The sequence below is a fragment of the Desmodus rotundus genome, chromosome 3, assembly GCF_022682495.2.
Source record: "Desmodus rotundus isolate HL8 chromosome 3, HLdesRot8A.1, whole genome shotgun sequence".
NCBI classification, from domain to species: domain Eukaryota; kingdom Metazoa; phylum Chordata; class Mammalia; order Chiroptera; family Phyllostomidae; genus Desmodus; species Desmodus rotundus.
This window is the reverse complement of record NC_071389.1, coordinates 117,085,866-117,102,085: the sequence shown is the minus strand read 5'-3', so window position 1 is coordinate 117,102,085 and position 16,220 is coordinate 117,085,866. Positions and strand designations below refer to the sequence as shown.

At 37.0% G+C, this 16,220-nt stretch overlaps 1 protein-coding gene across 4 annotated transcripts in view; it reads right to left on the bottom strand.

Moving 5' to 3' along the window:
- CEP83 (centrosomal protein 83) overlaps positions 1-16,220 on the bottom strand; it is a 128,574-nt gene that overhangs the window by 25,903 nt on the left and 86,451 nt on the right. For all 4 annotated transcript variants that reach the window (XM_053920947.1, XM_053920949.2, XM_053920948.1 and 1 more), the window contains exons 8-10: positions 14,859-14,973; positions 13,230-13,374; positions 12,967-13,116 (exon numbers count right to left, since the gene is read on the bottom strand). In XM_053920947.1, the coding sequence (XP_053776922.1) occupies positions 12,967-13,116; positions 13,230-13,374; positions 14,859-14,973 (410 nt within the window). The remainder of the gene's footprint in view (positions 1-12,966; positions 13,117-13,229; positions 13,375-14,858; positions 14,974-16,220) is intronic.

Sequence of the window (16,220 nt, the reverse complement as noted above, 5' to 3'; positions counted from 1 at the left end):
CACATGCAAGGACAAGCCACAAGAACTGTCTGGTCTTTCCAATGCTGCCACATACTCTTCCATCACTTACTTTGCAGTTCAGCTTCTGGAAGAGAACTTGTTCAACTGGCCAAGTAAAAGTCTCCTACTCCATGCTAAGATGTTATACAATAGATAATTCATCTCAAGATGGAGTACAAATAGAAAGGAGGATATATTAAATAAGTTTTTCAAAAAAGGTTTTTCAAAAACCTTAAAAAAATTAGAAAGCCACAAATGGAAAATACAGATCTGACTTCAAGCAATGCAAAAGATAAGGGGTTTCCACTAGAGGATATCTAAAATGATCGAGTTCCTTTTCCCTTAGTTATTATTGCTATTTCCCCAACACACCTCCCCTCACTTCTGATAACCAACCGCTCATTACATCCCTCCCCCTCCAAATGAAATAAGCACAAAGCCTGGGCTGAGTCCGAGTGTCCTACCCCCTGGCCACAGTGGTGGACCCAGGGGTGGGTATGTAAACAAGAACCAGACTCTTTTCTAGATGTTTCTAACTTCAAGCAAAAACTCTGTTTTCTTTTGTTCTCAAAACACAGACTTGGCCTCGCAGAGAAAGCAGTAGGAGAAAAGCAGACACAGAAGTTAGGAGGGAGGTAGAAGGAGAGAAGCAGCCACACCCAGCTGACTACGTTTGAGTCGCTGGATCAAGACGTCCATGAGATCAGCACAGTCCCTGTGCTTTCTTCGAGTCATGTCAGCCGGTAAGTCCCTTTTTTTTGCTTGATTTAATTGGAGTTGGGTTATTGTCAAAACCAAGTTGAGTGCATACTTTATCTTATTTAAAATCCTGTAATTTTTGCATGTTTTAAATACAGACAACTTTATAAATTTTACAAACTCATTGTAGGGTGGGGCAGCTTTGTGAAAAGCAGGATACTATTAGAATAATAATAATTTTATGATTTAGGCTAATGGTGAAGAAACCACTTGAATGAAAACAAGAGACCGGTATGTAATCAATAATTTAAAGCACCTGCAAAAGCAGTGATTAATCCTACTTATCACAGATATTTGTTGTTTGTAAATAAATGGATACTTTGCTTTACATAATTTAGACTTTGCTTTCATTTCCTTAGCAAGAACTTCTTCTCCCCAGGTTGTCTCTTTCTGACCTACCACAGATTCTAAATAAGACAAGCTGCAGGTATGGTTATTTTAATGAATGATCAAAATAGACCTGGTTGATACAGTTATTATAAATCAGAAAATCAGAGGTGTCATAGGAAAAAAACACATCTGTAATCATTCAAATTTTGTTAATTTTTGTTCCTTCTGCTGCATTTTATGTTGGTTATTATGTCCTTATTTTAAAATAAGGTGGGGTCAGTTACACACTATAAATGATCTGAAGAAACAAGAGAAATCAAAGGGAAATTATCAAAGTGACTAACGGAATACCAAATGATTATGTTAAAAAACATCTAAAGGAATGAAAGCTGTTTTATATACAAATTAAAAAAAAAAAAACCCTAACGGTCAAGTTCATTATTGAAGTAGAGATAGAATGTGGAACATTTTATCACTATGGCAACAGATGCCCAAATGAGAAGAAAGTCTTAAATTCTAACAAAAAATAGAATAAAAAATCAGAGCGCGGTTCCTGGGAAGAGTCTCTCTCTCTTTTTCCCCTTTCTAGAGAATGTGAAGGAGAGATTTAAAAAAACTTAGCTGTTCTGAACAATTAGAAAAATGTACTCACCTAAAAGAAAAAAGTAAGATAAGATTGGCTCTCAAAATCCATTAGGCTTATAATTCTAGAATTGGAGAAGCTAAAATTTAAATTAATAGTTCATAAAACCTGACCTTCATAAATAATACATGTATCTCTGCTTGAGGTAAGTCTTTCCTGGGTAAGGAGAATAAAAAACCTTGTCCCAAGACATAACTTACAACTTAATTAACATAATATTTAAAAATCTCTCAGCTTTCATCTATATAATTAGGAAGCCACTAAGTTTTTAGACTTGAAAAAACAGATACAGGGGACTTCCGAGTGGTGGAAGATTAACAGATGTTTAGTTCTATGTTATCCATATCTCCTTGAAACAACGTAGAAAAGCAAGGAGAATAAATAAAGCCACAAAAACCACACCCTTCACAATGGTAAAGAGAAAATGCCTGAACTTTAAAACATCTGTCAGGAAAAAAAGGAAAATAATTCTAAGTCCCAGCAAGACTACTCAGGCTCCTGGCTGGAAGTCTTTGCAGTGAGCAGGGGCTCACTTCGTGCTGAATGGACTTAACTCATCCATTACAACAAGAAGTTCTGTAATTTGGCCCAAAGCAAGATACAACTATACGCTACACTATAAAAGACATTTAAAAAACAAGTGATTCAGAAAGACCAAACGTAAAACACAAAGGTACACCAGGCAAATGGAGACAATGAGAAAAGAGGAGTAATGATGGTATCAGACAATGTGGTATTCAAGCAAAAAATTAAATGACAGAAAAACACTTTTAAATATTTAAAGCCACAATTCATAATTAAGATATAACTATTGTGATCACCTATATACCAAATAATACAATTACCTTTGAAGCAACAAACTACAAGATATGAAAGGATCATACATCCAAACACACAACTAATAAAAATAGGAGACTTTAATTTAATATCACTTGATGCACAAGAAAAACCAAGTGGACAAAGAAATGTAAGTACACGGAAGACACAGACACCATAGTTAACAGGGTATATCTTCTGGATGCACGTATATCAAACTTTACACTCTTGTACTTGAGCACTTTCTTTTCTAGCCCTTGTGTAGTATTCACCAAAATTATTCATGTGTTATAGCACTGAGATGAACGACTGAGATATAAGACTGGGCTGCAACACATGAGGTGCCCAGGGTGCACAAGTTAAGAAGTCTCACTCTAGGACTCCTGCGAGTGCGGTGTCAACACATACGAGAGGGTGTCTCCTTAATTCTCACCCTGGGCACCTCACTTGCTTTACCCTGGTCCTGGCCTGTGTCACAAAGAAAACACTATTGTGTTCCATAATATAGAAATAATAGAAGCAATACTCTCTGATCACGATGTAATAAAAGTATAAATTAGTAAATTTTTTTAAAAAAGCCCTCCCAACTGAATATTCAAACACCTACTGTTCCGTACTGAATGGTGTCTCTCCAAGATTCACACACTGAAGTCCTAATCCCCCAGTAATTCAGAATGTATGTGGAAGTAGGGCTTTAAAGAGGTAACTAGGGTTAAATGATATTATACCGGTAGAACCTAATCCAATTCCTAATCCAATACGACTGATGTCCTTAAAAGAAGAGGGAGAGGTGCCAGGGACATATGTGCAAGGAGAAAAGGCTATGTGAGAACACAGCAAAGTCATCTGTCAGCCAAGGAGAGAGGCCTCACGAGAAACCAAATCTGCCAACACCTTGAGCTCTCAAAAGTCTAACCTCCAGCACTACACGAAAAAAATTTCTGTTGTTTAAACCACTTGTCTGTGGTATTTTGTTATGCAGCCCAGGCAAACTATCAGTTTCACCTTCTATTAAACAACTGTATCTCCTATTAGTACATCTTGTACTTCCACAACTCTTAGATGAAAAGGAAAATACAAACTGAAGTGAGGGCATTTCTAAAAAATAATAATTAGAACACATACCATCTACAGAACATATTTAAAGTAGTGATAAAAAAATAAGCACCAGACACTTTTACCCATAAAAATAAAAGAACAAATATTAGTTGAATTAAATTTTCAACTCAAAAATAAAAAAATGAATGAAGTAAAATAGAGAAAGTGCAAGACATACATGACACAATCTCAGAAAACTCTAAGGAATCCACAAAGCAGCTAGTCGAAAATATCTGATTTTACTAACGTTTTTAGTAAGGTTTTAGGCTACAGGATTAGTAGTCTTAGTAAAGTTTTAAGGTTATAGGATTCAAGGTCATTATATAAAAGTCAACTAATTATATCTCTATACGCTAGCAATGAACAATTAGAAAGTAAAATTTTAAAAGTAACTGTATTTTAATCACATTAAAATGCTTAGAAATAAAATGTAACACAGGATGAACATGACATATACCATGGAAACTAGAAAACTTTGAATAAAGAAATTAAAGATGACCTGAATAGAGAGAGATGCCATATCATGAATTGGAGAGACTCCAGTTTGTTGGGATGACAACTCTCCTCAAACTGAGGTAGGGATTCAACACAATCCCATCAAAATCTTAACAAGCCTCTTTGAAAAGACCGGCTGCTTTAAAAATTTATGTGGAAAGGCAAAGGACCTAGACGAGACAAAACAATCTTGACATGGAGGGACAAGGTAGGGCACTTGTGCTATATGCATCAAACTCGCTACAGAGCTACGGTGGCCAAAACAGCATGATACTGGTGTCAAGACAGACACACAGACCAATAAAATAGGACAGAGTTCAGAAACAGACACACACTTGTATAGTCAATTGATTTTCAACAAAGTTACCACAATAATTCAGTAGGAGAAAAGCTAAACTTCCGCAAATGGTGCTGGAACAACTTGATACCTATATGGAAATATAGGTAGGTATCATACTATACAAAAACTGATATCAATTGGACCATAAACCTAACTGTAAAAACCAAAATATTAACCTTTTGGAAGAAAATATTAATCTCTGTGACACATGACTAAGCAAAGATTTCTTAAACAGAATGTAAAAAGCACAAAATAGAAAATAAAACATTGATAAAATGGATTTCATTAAAATAAAAAAATTGCTTTCAACAAACACAAAAAATAAACAAGAAAATAAGCCACAGACTGGGAGAAAATATCTATCTATCTGGCCAGGTGGCTCAGTTGGTTGGAGTGTTGTCCCATACACCAAAAGTTACAGGTTCAATTCCTGGTCAGGGCACGAGCCTGAGATGCGGGTTTGATCCCCGATCAGGGAGCGTATAGGAGGCAACTGATCGATGTCTGTCTGTCTGTCTGCTGATGCCTCTTTGTCTCTCCTCTTCCTCTCTCTAAGCATATCCTTGGGTGAGGGTAAAGAAATTAAAACGAACAAACATGTATCCGACAAAGAGCTCATATGCAGAACTCACAAAGAGCTGTTATAACTCAGTAAGAACCTAACATCCCAATTTTTAAAATGAACAAAATATTTGAACAGACACTTCACAAAAGTTACTATAAACACATTAAAAGTTGTTAAACACCACTAGCTATCAAGAAAAATCAAATTAAGCAATAGCAACATACTACTACCCATCCACTAGAATTTAGTTAAAAAGACTGACAACAACAAGTGCCAGTGAGAATGTGTGAAACAAATAAAACTTTCATACACTGGGAATGAAAAATAATACACCCACTTTGGAAAACAGTATTACCATACGTTGTAAAGTTAAATATACTTAGTTATGACTCAGTCATCTCATTTCTAGATATTTAAACAAGAGATATCTGTATAAAACCACACAGGTTATACATAAAAATTCGTAGCAGCATATTCATAGTAGTTCCAACTAACAACAAACCAAATACTTGTCCATCGAGAAAAGAATAAAAAAAGATTAAAAAATCATGTGAGACCCTACAGTGGAATACTAATGAGCAATAAAAAGGAATGAATTACTAATATATGAAACACTATGAATAAATAAGGGATTGCTTAAGGCTGGGGATCAGGGAGAGGTCAACTACAAAGAGACACTGGGAAACTTTTAAGGTGGTGGAACTGTTCTATGCTTCTACTGTGATGATGATTATACAATTATATGCAATTGCCAAAATTTTTCAGGCTGTACATTTTTTAAATGAATTTTACTTTATGTATATTAAATACCAATAAATAATAAAAAAATTGTAATAGCAAAAACACAGAAAGAAGTAAAGATAAAAGCAGAAATTAATGAGGTAGAAAATAGAAAAATAGTTAATTCAATAAATCAAAAGCTTAGTTTAAAAAACCACTGAACTATAGGCTTAAAAAATGATTAAAATAATGATTTTTGTTATGCATAATTTACCAAAATAATAAATAACTAAGGCACTAGCTGACACAAGAGAGGAAGAGACTACCGGTCAAGACGGCAGAGTAGGTAAATGGTGTGCTTGCCTCCTCCCATGACCACATCAAAATTACTACTAAATTACATAACAATCACCATTGAGAAACACTTGAAGATTAGCTGAATGGAACTCCTATAACTAAGGATATAAAAAAGTCATCTGAGACTGGTAGAGAGGGTAGGGTGGAGGCACAAAATGGGCTGACCCCATACCTACATGTAGTTAAAAATCAGGAGAAATATCTAGGCTGTGGAGGTCCTCACTGAGGACTGAGGAGTCCCAGCCCCACACCAGGCTCCTCAACAAGAATACCAGTGCTGAGAAGATTTCCCACAACATCTGGCTATGAAATCAGCAGGTATTGTCGGGTGAGATGGAGGGCTGTTGGGAGTCCCAGGCACTCCTGTTAAAGGGCCCGTGCATAGACTTAGTCTCTGACAGACTCACTGACTCTGAGCTCCAGCACTGGAGCAGCAGCTCCAAAAGCTCCAGGGATATATCGGGGGGAATGAATGGTATGGCTTCAAAGCAAAGGCTGGCGGGGCAGGTCTCTAAGGACTAAAGTGCTGGCAGACCCATTGTTCCTTTATTGAGTCCTTCCCCCACCCAGCCTGCAGGCACAGGCAAGCACCAAATCTGAGTCTTGACCAAACTTGTCCCACACTGGCAATCCCCTGAGAACCTGCCCTACCCAACCCATGGACCAGCCAGAACCTCTTCAGGGGCTATTTCTCACAAGGTACCAACCTCAGTCCACACAAGAGATTTTCCTAAAATCTCTCAAAGGCCCACACACCTCAAACAAGCATGCCTTACATGCCTTGTACCTCTTGCTAAGTGACCCTGGAACTAGAGGCAGCCTGCCTCAGATCACAGCACAACCTCTCCCAGGTGCCTGAAAGTCTAGCACAGACAGCTGCCAACTGCCTACTAGGTGGCCCAGATGGGCACAGGCTGCGGCTAACCTGGCTCTGCACCAGAGCTCCCAGAACCTATATACCCAGTGGCAAGCTTCAGACCACACCGGAGCACCACCCAATTAGCTCCACAAATGACACACCCAAAAGATGGACTCGGCAGGTACCAGAGCTCCGCTACAGTGAGTCCCACCCTGTGCGGTCAGCTCCTACACTACAGTTCATCCACTGTAGTCACAACCAGTCCTCACAACCAGTTGGCCGGAGAGCCAATCCCATCCACTGATGTGCCAACAGCAATCAAAGCTCAACTACTATAGGAGGGCACACACATCCCACACAAGGGAGAGCCCTGAAGCACCTGGCTCAGATGACCAGGGAGACTGTGCCACTGGGCCCACAGAAGAGCCTTGCCAAGACTGGGAGATATAGCAAGTCTAACTAACACACAGAAACAGACACAGAGAGGAAACCAAAATGAGGAGACAAAGAAATATGTCCCTAGGAGAGCACAGGACAAAACTCCAGAAAAAGAACTAAACATGGAGGTAAGCAATCGGTCAGATGCAGAGTTCAAAACACTGGGTACAAGGACGCTCAATGAATTCAGAGAAGAATAGATGATTTCAGTGAGAATTTCAATAAAAGAAACAGGAAATTTAAAAAAGGAGATAGAAACCATAGAAAGAACTAGGCAGAAATAAAAAAAATAACTGAAATAAAGAATAGATAAGATGGAATCAGTATCAGATCAGATGAAGCAGAAAAGGAGTGAATCAGTGATTTGGATGACAAAGTAGCAGAAAACACCCAATCAAAACAGCCAAAAGAAAAAACAATTTTTTAAAAAGAGGATAATCTAAGGGACCTATGGGACAACATCAAGTGTACCAACACTCACATTTAGGGGAACCAGAAGAGAGAGAGAGGACGGGATTGAAACCCTATAGGAAGCAATAATGACTGAAAACTTCCCTAACCTGGCAAAGAAAAGAGACACACAAGTCCAGGAAGCACAGAGTCCTAAACAAGATGAACCCAAAGAGGCCCCGTATCAGACAAAATAAACTTTTCAACAAAGACGATAAAGAGACAAAGAAAGACATTTCATATTCAATAGCCAAGATATAGAAGCAAACTAAGTGTCCACAGATGGATGACTGGATAAAGAAGTGAATTAAGTTAGACAGAGAAAGACAAACACTACATAATTTCACTTACAGGTGGAATCCAAAAAACAAAAGAAATGAAAAAATCAAAACAGAAATAGATGCATTGATACAGAGAGCGAACTGCTGGTTGCCGGATGGGAGGGGGTTAGGAGACTGGATAAAACAGTGAAGAATTAAGAAATGCAAATTGGCAGTTAACAAAATAGTCATGGAGATGTATGTATAATACAGAGAATATAGTCAATAATATTGTAATAAACATGGGTGGTGCCAGGTGGTACTAGATGTACTGGGGTGGGGGGGTCACTTAATAAGTTAAATGTCTGACCACCATACTGTACACCTAAAATTAATATAATATTGAATGTCGACTGTAATTGAGGGGATAAAGTATGTACACAAAACAAGAAATGACCAAGGGAAAACAAGCATTGAAAAAGTGAAATTAAAAAAAATAAACCACTATTTTTCAGACCTTTGTGCAAATAAATTTGAAAACAAAGAACAATTTTTTATGAAAATACAGATTATCAAAACTGATCCCAACAGAGATAGAGAACTTAAAAGGTGGATTTCTATAGAAGAAACAGAGTTATTAAAGAACTATCCCAGAAAGAGGTACAAGCCTAGATGATTTCACAGGGGAGTTCCACAAAGCTTTCAAAAGCCAGATAATTCCACTGTTCCCTGTTTGTCCCAGAGCACTGAAAACCAAGGAGATCTTCCTAATCTTTTTTATGAGCAAGGATAACACTGATACCTAAGCCTGATAAAGACATTACGAAAGAAAATTATAGACCAAGTAGTGCATAAAGCATCAACAAAGAGAACACACTGCCACCTTAAACGAAGAAAGATCAGAAATTATGGTGGGTTAAAGATTAAGAAATCCATTAATACACTATGTATTAATAGTGCCACAGGAGGAAAAATGATTCTCCAGAGATGCTAAAAACCTTTAACAATTTGCAATATCATGGCTGATAATCAGGAAAATAAAAATTGATAGATAACTTTCTTAAATCATAAAATATACATATACCTTAATCCTAACACTAGCTTCTTAATGAAAATACAGGAGAGACATTTCCACTACGATCAGGAACAAGGCAAAACTACTCAGTACTGCATTGGAGGTGCTTGCCAGTGTAATTAGATAAATCATTGAGAGGCCGAAGAATTGGGAAAGAAGTAAAATTATCTGTAGATGATATGATATATACCCGAGAAATGCTAGGTAAGTCATAATAAAACTAAATCAATAAAAGACTTTAGTAAGTTAGCAGGATATATAATCAACATATAAAAGTTGACAGTCTTCACAAACAAACAATAGGAAAAATATTTACAACAGCAATGAGGAAGATTAAGTATTTGGGAATAAACAAGAAATGCGTCAAAACTACACAAAGTTTTAGAACTCTCCTGAAAGACACAAAAGTATATTTCAATCCGTTGAACGGGAAAAAATCAGTTCTTGACTAGGACAACTCAACATCACACAGATATCAGCTCTCCCTAAATTAGTTTAAAATTTTTAAGAAATCCCAATAAAGATACCAACAAACTCTTTTATGGAGCTAGTCATTGATATTTAAGTTCATATCAAAAAAAACAAACATAAAAGATTGGTCAAGACAGAAAAACCCAACCAGACATTATAACATACTATAAAGACCTCAACTAAAATACTGCGGCAGTAGATCCTGAACAGACAAACAGACCAGAGAAACAGAACAGAAAGTCTAGGAATATACTCAAGTATAAGTAGAAATTTGAAATATGATAAAGTGTCTTCAAAACCATTGGGGCGCCCTTGCCAGTGTGGTTCAGTTGGATGGATGGAGCATTGTCCCATAAACTGAGAGCTTTCCAGTTCGATCCATGGTCAGGGCATGTACTTAGGTCCTGGGTTCAATCCCTGGTCAGAGTGCGTATTGGAGGCAACCAATTGATGTTTCTCTCTCATACTGATGTTTGTTTATTTCTCTCCCCGCCCCCTTCTCTCTCTCTAGAAGCAATGAAATAAATGTCCTTGAGAGAGGATAAAAAGAAAAAACATTGGGGCAAATACACCTTTATAATAAAAGACTGAAACAATTGGCTTATCATTTACAAAGAAGTAAAATGAAATCCATACCTCACAGCATATACAGCATACACTGCAAATAGATCAAGGATCTCAATAAACGCAAGTACGAAACCATGCAAGTGCAGAAGAGGGAATTCCTCCTAACCTCAGAGCAGGACGAGACTATGATTTAAAATCCAGTGTCAACAAGACATTAACAAATTTTATTACATAATAAAAAGTTTGTATGATAAAAAAATACCACAAAGTCAAAGGACTGACAAACTGGGAAAAACATTTGCAACACATGTCAAAGATAAAGGGCTACTACTCCTAATAAGAACCCCCCGAAAGCAAGGGTAATAAAACAGAATCCAATAGAAAATAAGGAAAGACATGAACAGACAATTAGCCAAAAATATATAAAAATTGCCCTTAAGCATATGAAAAATTGTTCAATCTCATTCCTAAAGAGAAACACAAATTAAGCTACACTGACACGCAAAGCGGCACACTTCTTTTGGAGGGGAATTTGCAGTATCTAACAAAACTACATGGGCATTTACCTTCTGACTCAACTACTGGTCACATCAGGAATCGACCCTGAAGATACACGTCCAACAACACGAACAGACATACCTAAGCAAGAGGAAGATAACTGACTGCAGCAGTGTTTGTAGTCACAAAGCACTGGAAATTAAATGCTTAAACCCGGGACAGCTGTTGAGTAAATGTTGCTACATACACACAACGAAGTATAATGCAGATAAAAAGAGAATGAGGGAAATATGTAACATGGGGCAATTTCCAGGAAATACTGACAAGAAAGAGGGAAGAAAAAGAAACCATGTTTCTCTCACTTGTGGGGAAGGGAGGAACAGGAGGAATAAGCTAGAAACTCATGAGATTGATTTGAGGGGGCCAGGTAGGGTGAGGCGTGGGAAAAGGGTAACATGAAATGGGGTGTGGCACATTTTTAAAGAATTGTTTTGTATAGTTCTGTCTTTTAGAACCACGTTGATACTATTTTAGAACCACATCAACTTAATAGGCAAGACCAATAAAGATGAGGTGGGGACCCTAAATGAAATAAAACAGGAAGAAATGAACCCAAATGGAACTTAAAAAAGTGTTTTATAAATAAAAAATATAATCCCACTGCAGGGAGCTTGGGAGAGAAGCCTTCAGAAACACTGGCGGGCAGAGCCTGACTATATACGCAAGGCTAAGGAAAAAACCCAGAACTGCACACAATATCACCCACTGGCAAACAGGCTTCTTTTTCAGTTACAGATTAGCAATTGCCAAAACCATGTGTGCTCTAGGACTGAGAAAATAAGTAAACACGTTATAAATAGTGAGAGCCACATTTCTCATTGACAAAGAAAGGAGTTACAAATGAGAAAAGCAAAGGCTAGAATGAACACCATGGTGCGGAACTGGAACTGGGACTATCAGCGTGAACTCATGATTTTTAACATATATACATAGAGGGAAAAAAAACAGATAAAAATGTGTTGTCTGCGTATACATAAATACATTTCCAAGTTCAGGTCACTGAGAGGGCCGTGACCCTGCAGTATCAATGAGTACACCTGGAGCTGAAATTCTGATTTCTAAATACCACTGCCAATGTACTATGAAGGAACCGGAGCAGCTTAAAGAAATGACCGATTCCAGGCCTGGGGCAGGGAATGTGAGTGAGTCCAGGACATCTTGTGATGTCAGAACACAGGCAACCTCAAAAATGATGGGGTCATGTCAAAAGTACATAGAAATCAACTTGAAAGAGCTTCCACTGGCCAAGTCTGAGGCAATATGAACAAAAATGAATAAATTATAATAAGAGTATAACCCATAGAATAAAATAAGAATCCATGCATCCAAACTGATATGAAGATAACATTTAGAAAGAAGGGAAAGTTCTTCTTTTCAGGAGAATTCCAACTAATTAAATGTAGAAGGAATGATGAAAAGGAAAACATCTTTCAGCAAACACTAAAGTTAATAGTTGTTCCAGGCAAGAATTACCAATGGATACTAACATTAGTCAAAGAATGTATGATGAGAATATTTACACAGTCTTAAAGTACCCCCCCCCCCATAGTCACAGTACAAAGAGGAAAAAGTAGTCACTTTACAGTGGAAAGATCGGGCAGACGCCACTGTAACCTGGCGATCAAAGTTAACATCACCAGTAAGGGGGCAAATCACATCCCTGTTGATACGATGCACTGAGGACATGTGGCTTTGACTTCAGTGTTATTGTTACTAGACATGTATAACTTGAGTTTAATTAAATGTATTAATTAGTAGAATGTAAGAATTAGTAGAATGTAAGACTCAAATCAGGGGATAATCTACAAAATAACTGGCCGGCCCTCTACAAAAGTGTTACTATGGTCAAGATTAAAGAAGAGTGAGTAATGGCAACGTGTAATTTTGGATTGGATGGTGGACCAGAAAAAGGACATTAGTAGGATGATTGCTAAAATTTGAATGAAGTCTACTGGTTTGGTAATACTAATGTTTACTTGATTTCCTAATTGTATTAATGTTAACTTGGTAGTTTTGATTATTGTAATATGGTTATGTAAGATGTTAATATTTGAAGATCTGGGTGAGGACTATATGGGAATTCTTTGTACTACTTTTACAATGTTTTGTTGGCTCTGAAGTTATTTCAAAATGAAAAGTTTAAAATAGATATACACATATATAACCTAATACTTTGAAGTTCCCTTCTGGCCGACTCTTCTGCCATCTGTGAAGCCCGCAATTTCTCTTCACACTGATCCTTCTCGGACTGCCTCCAGACATCATATTCCACTTTCGTTTTCTCTAAATCCGCTAATCTGTTCTCAAGTTCTAGCCTAAAACAACAGATGACAATTATGTTACCAGAACTACAATACGGATAATATGACAGCAAAATGTATTCATTTGCAAGAAGATTTAACACAAAATAAGGTAATTATGTACTCACTTTTCATCTTGTAATTCCACAAGTTTCTGATAACCTTCTTCCTTGGCAGCTTGTACTTTCCGTATTAATTCACGATCCTTTTCTACTAAGAGCATTTTGTGGTGTTCAACAGCTGATTTGAGAATTTCATTATCTGACTGTAATCCTAATATTTTTTTAAGGAGAAAAATGTGCCATACTCAATCTTATTAAGATGAAAAATCACACGAGCAAACTTTCATAAGTTGGTAAGACAAAACAGTGGAGAAAGTAAGACACTCTAGATATATTTTCAAAAATTGATATACTGATAAACTTTCCATAAGAATGAAACAAACTAAAACTCAGAATTAATTTTTGTTATTTTATTTAGCCTACACACACAAAAAATCAATAAAAAGTTATATATACATTTACTCATTTGAATCTTTAGAGCTAGGGACATCAACCTGGGCAACAGCCAAAGAGGTTTAAGTACCATATTTTTCAGATTATATGATGCACCGGACCATAAGACACACCTAGGTTATAGAGAAGGAAAATAGGAAAAAAATTTTGAAGCAAAAAATGTAGTCCTGCTCCTGCCTCCTGTGACCTTGCTTCACCGCCACTCCCCTCCCCAGTGAGCCAGGTAAACTACATTCAGACTATAAGACGCACCCCTCTTTTCCTCCCAAATTTGGGGTGGGGGGTGCGTCTTATAGTCCAAAAATATGGTACTTATTTCACCTCTGAAAGGGCTCATAACCTAAGCCCCACAGAGAACATCCTCATAAAGCTGGCTGGAAGCAGAATGAATAAAATCACAGAACCCTTCAAAACCTACCATACTAACAGAACTGTTAGTAGAAATATAAATTAGGAGCTTTCAATTTTGTCCAATGCATTTACAAATCTTCCTTGTAATGAGATGACAAGCATTTTGCAGATAGAACTAAAATTTGTATCTAACTCAAATTTTAAAAAGAGGACAGAACTGGATCCCAAGCTCCTTAAGTTCCTAAGAATATCGACTCCCTAAGTCTATGTAAAATCATGAGTCGACATCAAGTAGAAATTAATAATGAAACCAACCATTCGTCATGGTTGGTTACGTTGTATCTGAAACTACAGAGGAGTCAAACTAAAGACCAACTTGAGGACAGTCACAGGCCAAAGGCAGCTTATTCAAATACTCAAGAAAAGTCAGAAATAATATAATTTCTGAGGAATCTTGATGAGAAACACAATCTAAACACTAAACCGCAGCTTAAAAATAAGCCCAGCCTGAACTATGCTCAATAACTGGCCCAGGGTCTACATAAAAAAACCTTTTTAATGTAAAAATTGGGCTTGGAACATGATCTAAATAGAATTAAAATTTAAATCACATGATCTAAACAGATTCAAAATTATAAACTCAGGAAGTATGAAATTCTCATTGTAAAATTTCATTTAATGTATGCATTAATTAACTATAACAAACATAAGACTGATGTTTTTTTAAAGATTGCAGAATGAACATTCAACATATAAAAAATAATCCATATGTGCTTTAACATTAAAACTCAATTAAACTGAAAATCTGAAAATAAAAATTCAGTGTGATATATTTTAATAATTTTAGTTTATATGTGAAAATAATAAAAAGCATGGGAAATTATATATTACCATCCAGTTCACTTTGAATCTTATTTTTTTCTCTTTCTAGCTCACTCTTAGCTCTTGCTGTTTCCAGTTTGATGTCTGTTATTTCTAGTTTGTTTGAATGTTTAAGTTCTTTTACCTGTTGATAATTAGAAATTGAAATTACTATTGGTTATTTTCTCGCCATTAACTGCTCCCCTAACACATCAGAAGAATGAGACCATGCAGGGCAGTGGAGTGGAGTGTGAGCTCCTTCCACCAGGGAGGTGTTTCAGTGCCTGGAATGAGCCTTGGCATCAAGAGAACAGTTTTTTCCTAATAAAAGCAAGTCCCTTTTAAAAGAGTGTTGGTGATAAAAAGGATTCCAGGTGTAAGGAACAGCACATAAAATGTTACATAGGTGTAAGGCCACGGTCTGCTTGAAAAATAAGCAAATGTGTTACAGGTAGAGCACAAGTCTGGGCAAGTGCGGGGAATAAACTCTATATGCCATATAAAAGGGTTGTGTATAAATATGTTGGGGTAAGATACTAAAGAAACCAATTAAGAGGCAAAGGACTGACAAGGGGGACAAGAAGGGTCCATGAAGTTGGTGACCACATAAAGTGCGTGGCATGTACACGCACGCACACATGTGAGATGGTAGTGGGAGGAACAAGTATAAAACTCAGAAACCCAATTTAAACCTTTATTGTCAAAACCTGATTATTTTAAAGCCCCAAGTGAATGTAAATAATTGTCAATGTTTTCCTCATAATTAACTCATCATATACCAATTTTCAGTCTTCCCTGAGACATCTCTTTTGATAGTTGAATAATTCCAGTTCATAAACAGTATTCCTTCAGTCTTTCAATAACATTTACCGAGCACCTATGACGTGCTAGGCACTGTTTTAGGAGCTGGGGATAGAGCGGCGAACCAGAAAGCTTTCTCTCTCCAATTGTTTGTTCATCTCTACCCAAACATTTTCCATATCCCTTCCCTTTGGTAAGGTGCTTCCAAAATTAGGTATAATAGTATCAGGAGGATTTAAATAATACAGATATAAAGGTTAGACAAACCTTCATTCTGACATATTATATTAATGTATAAAACAATGAAATCACACTAGAAAACCATGAATGGATGATTTACTTGAGTGTAATGATAATCTAAAACACTGGAGTTGGCAGTTAGAAAGAAATCAAGAAGAGGGCCTAGAGCCCTGGCCAGTGTGGCTCAGTTGGTTGGAGCATTGTCCCATAAACTGAACGGCTGCAGGTTCGATTCCTGGTCAAGGCACATACCCTAGGTTGCAGGTTTGGCACCGTTGGTGGGTGGCGCATACAAGAAGCAACCAGTCAATGTTTCTCTCTCGCATAGATGTTTCTCTCCCCCTCTCTCTC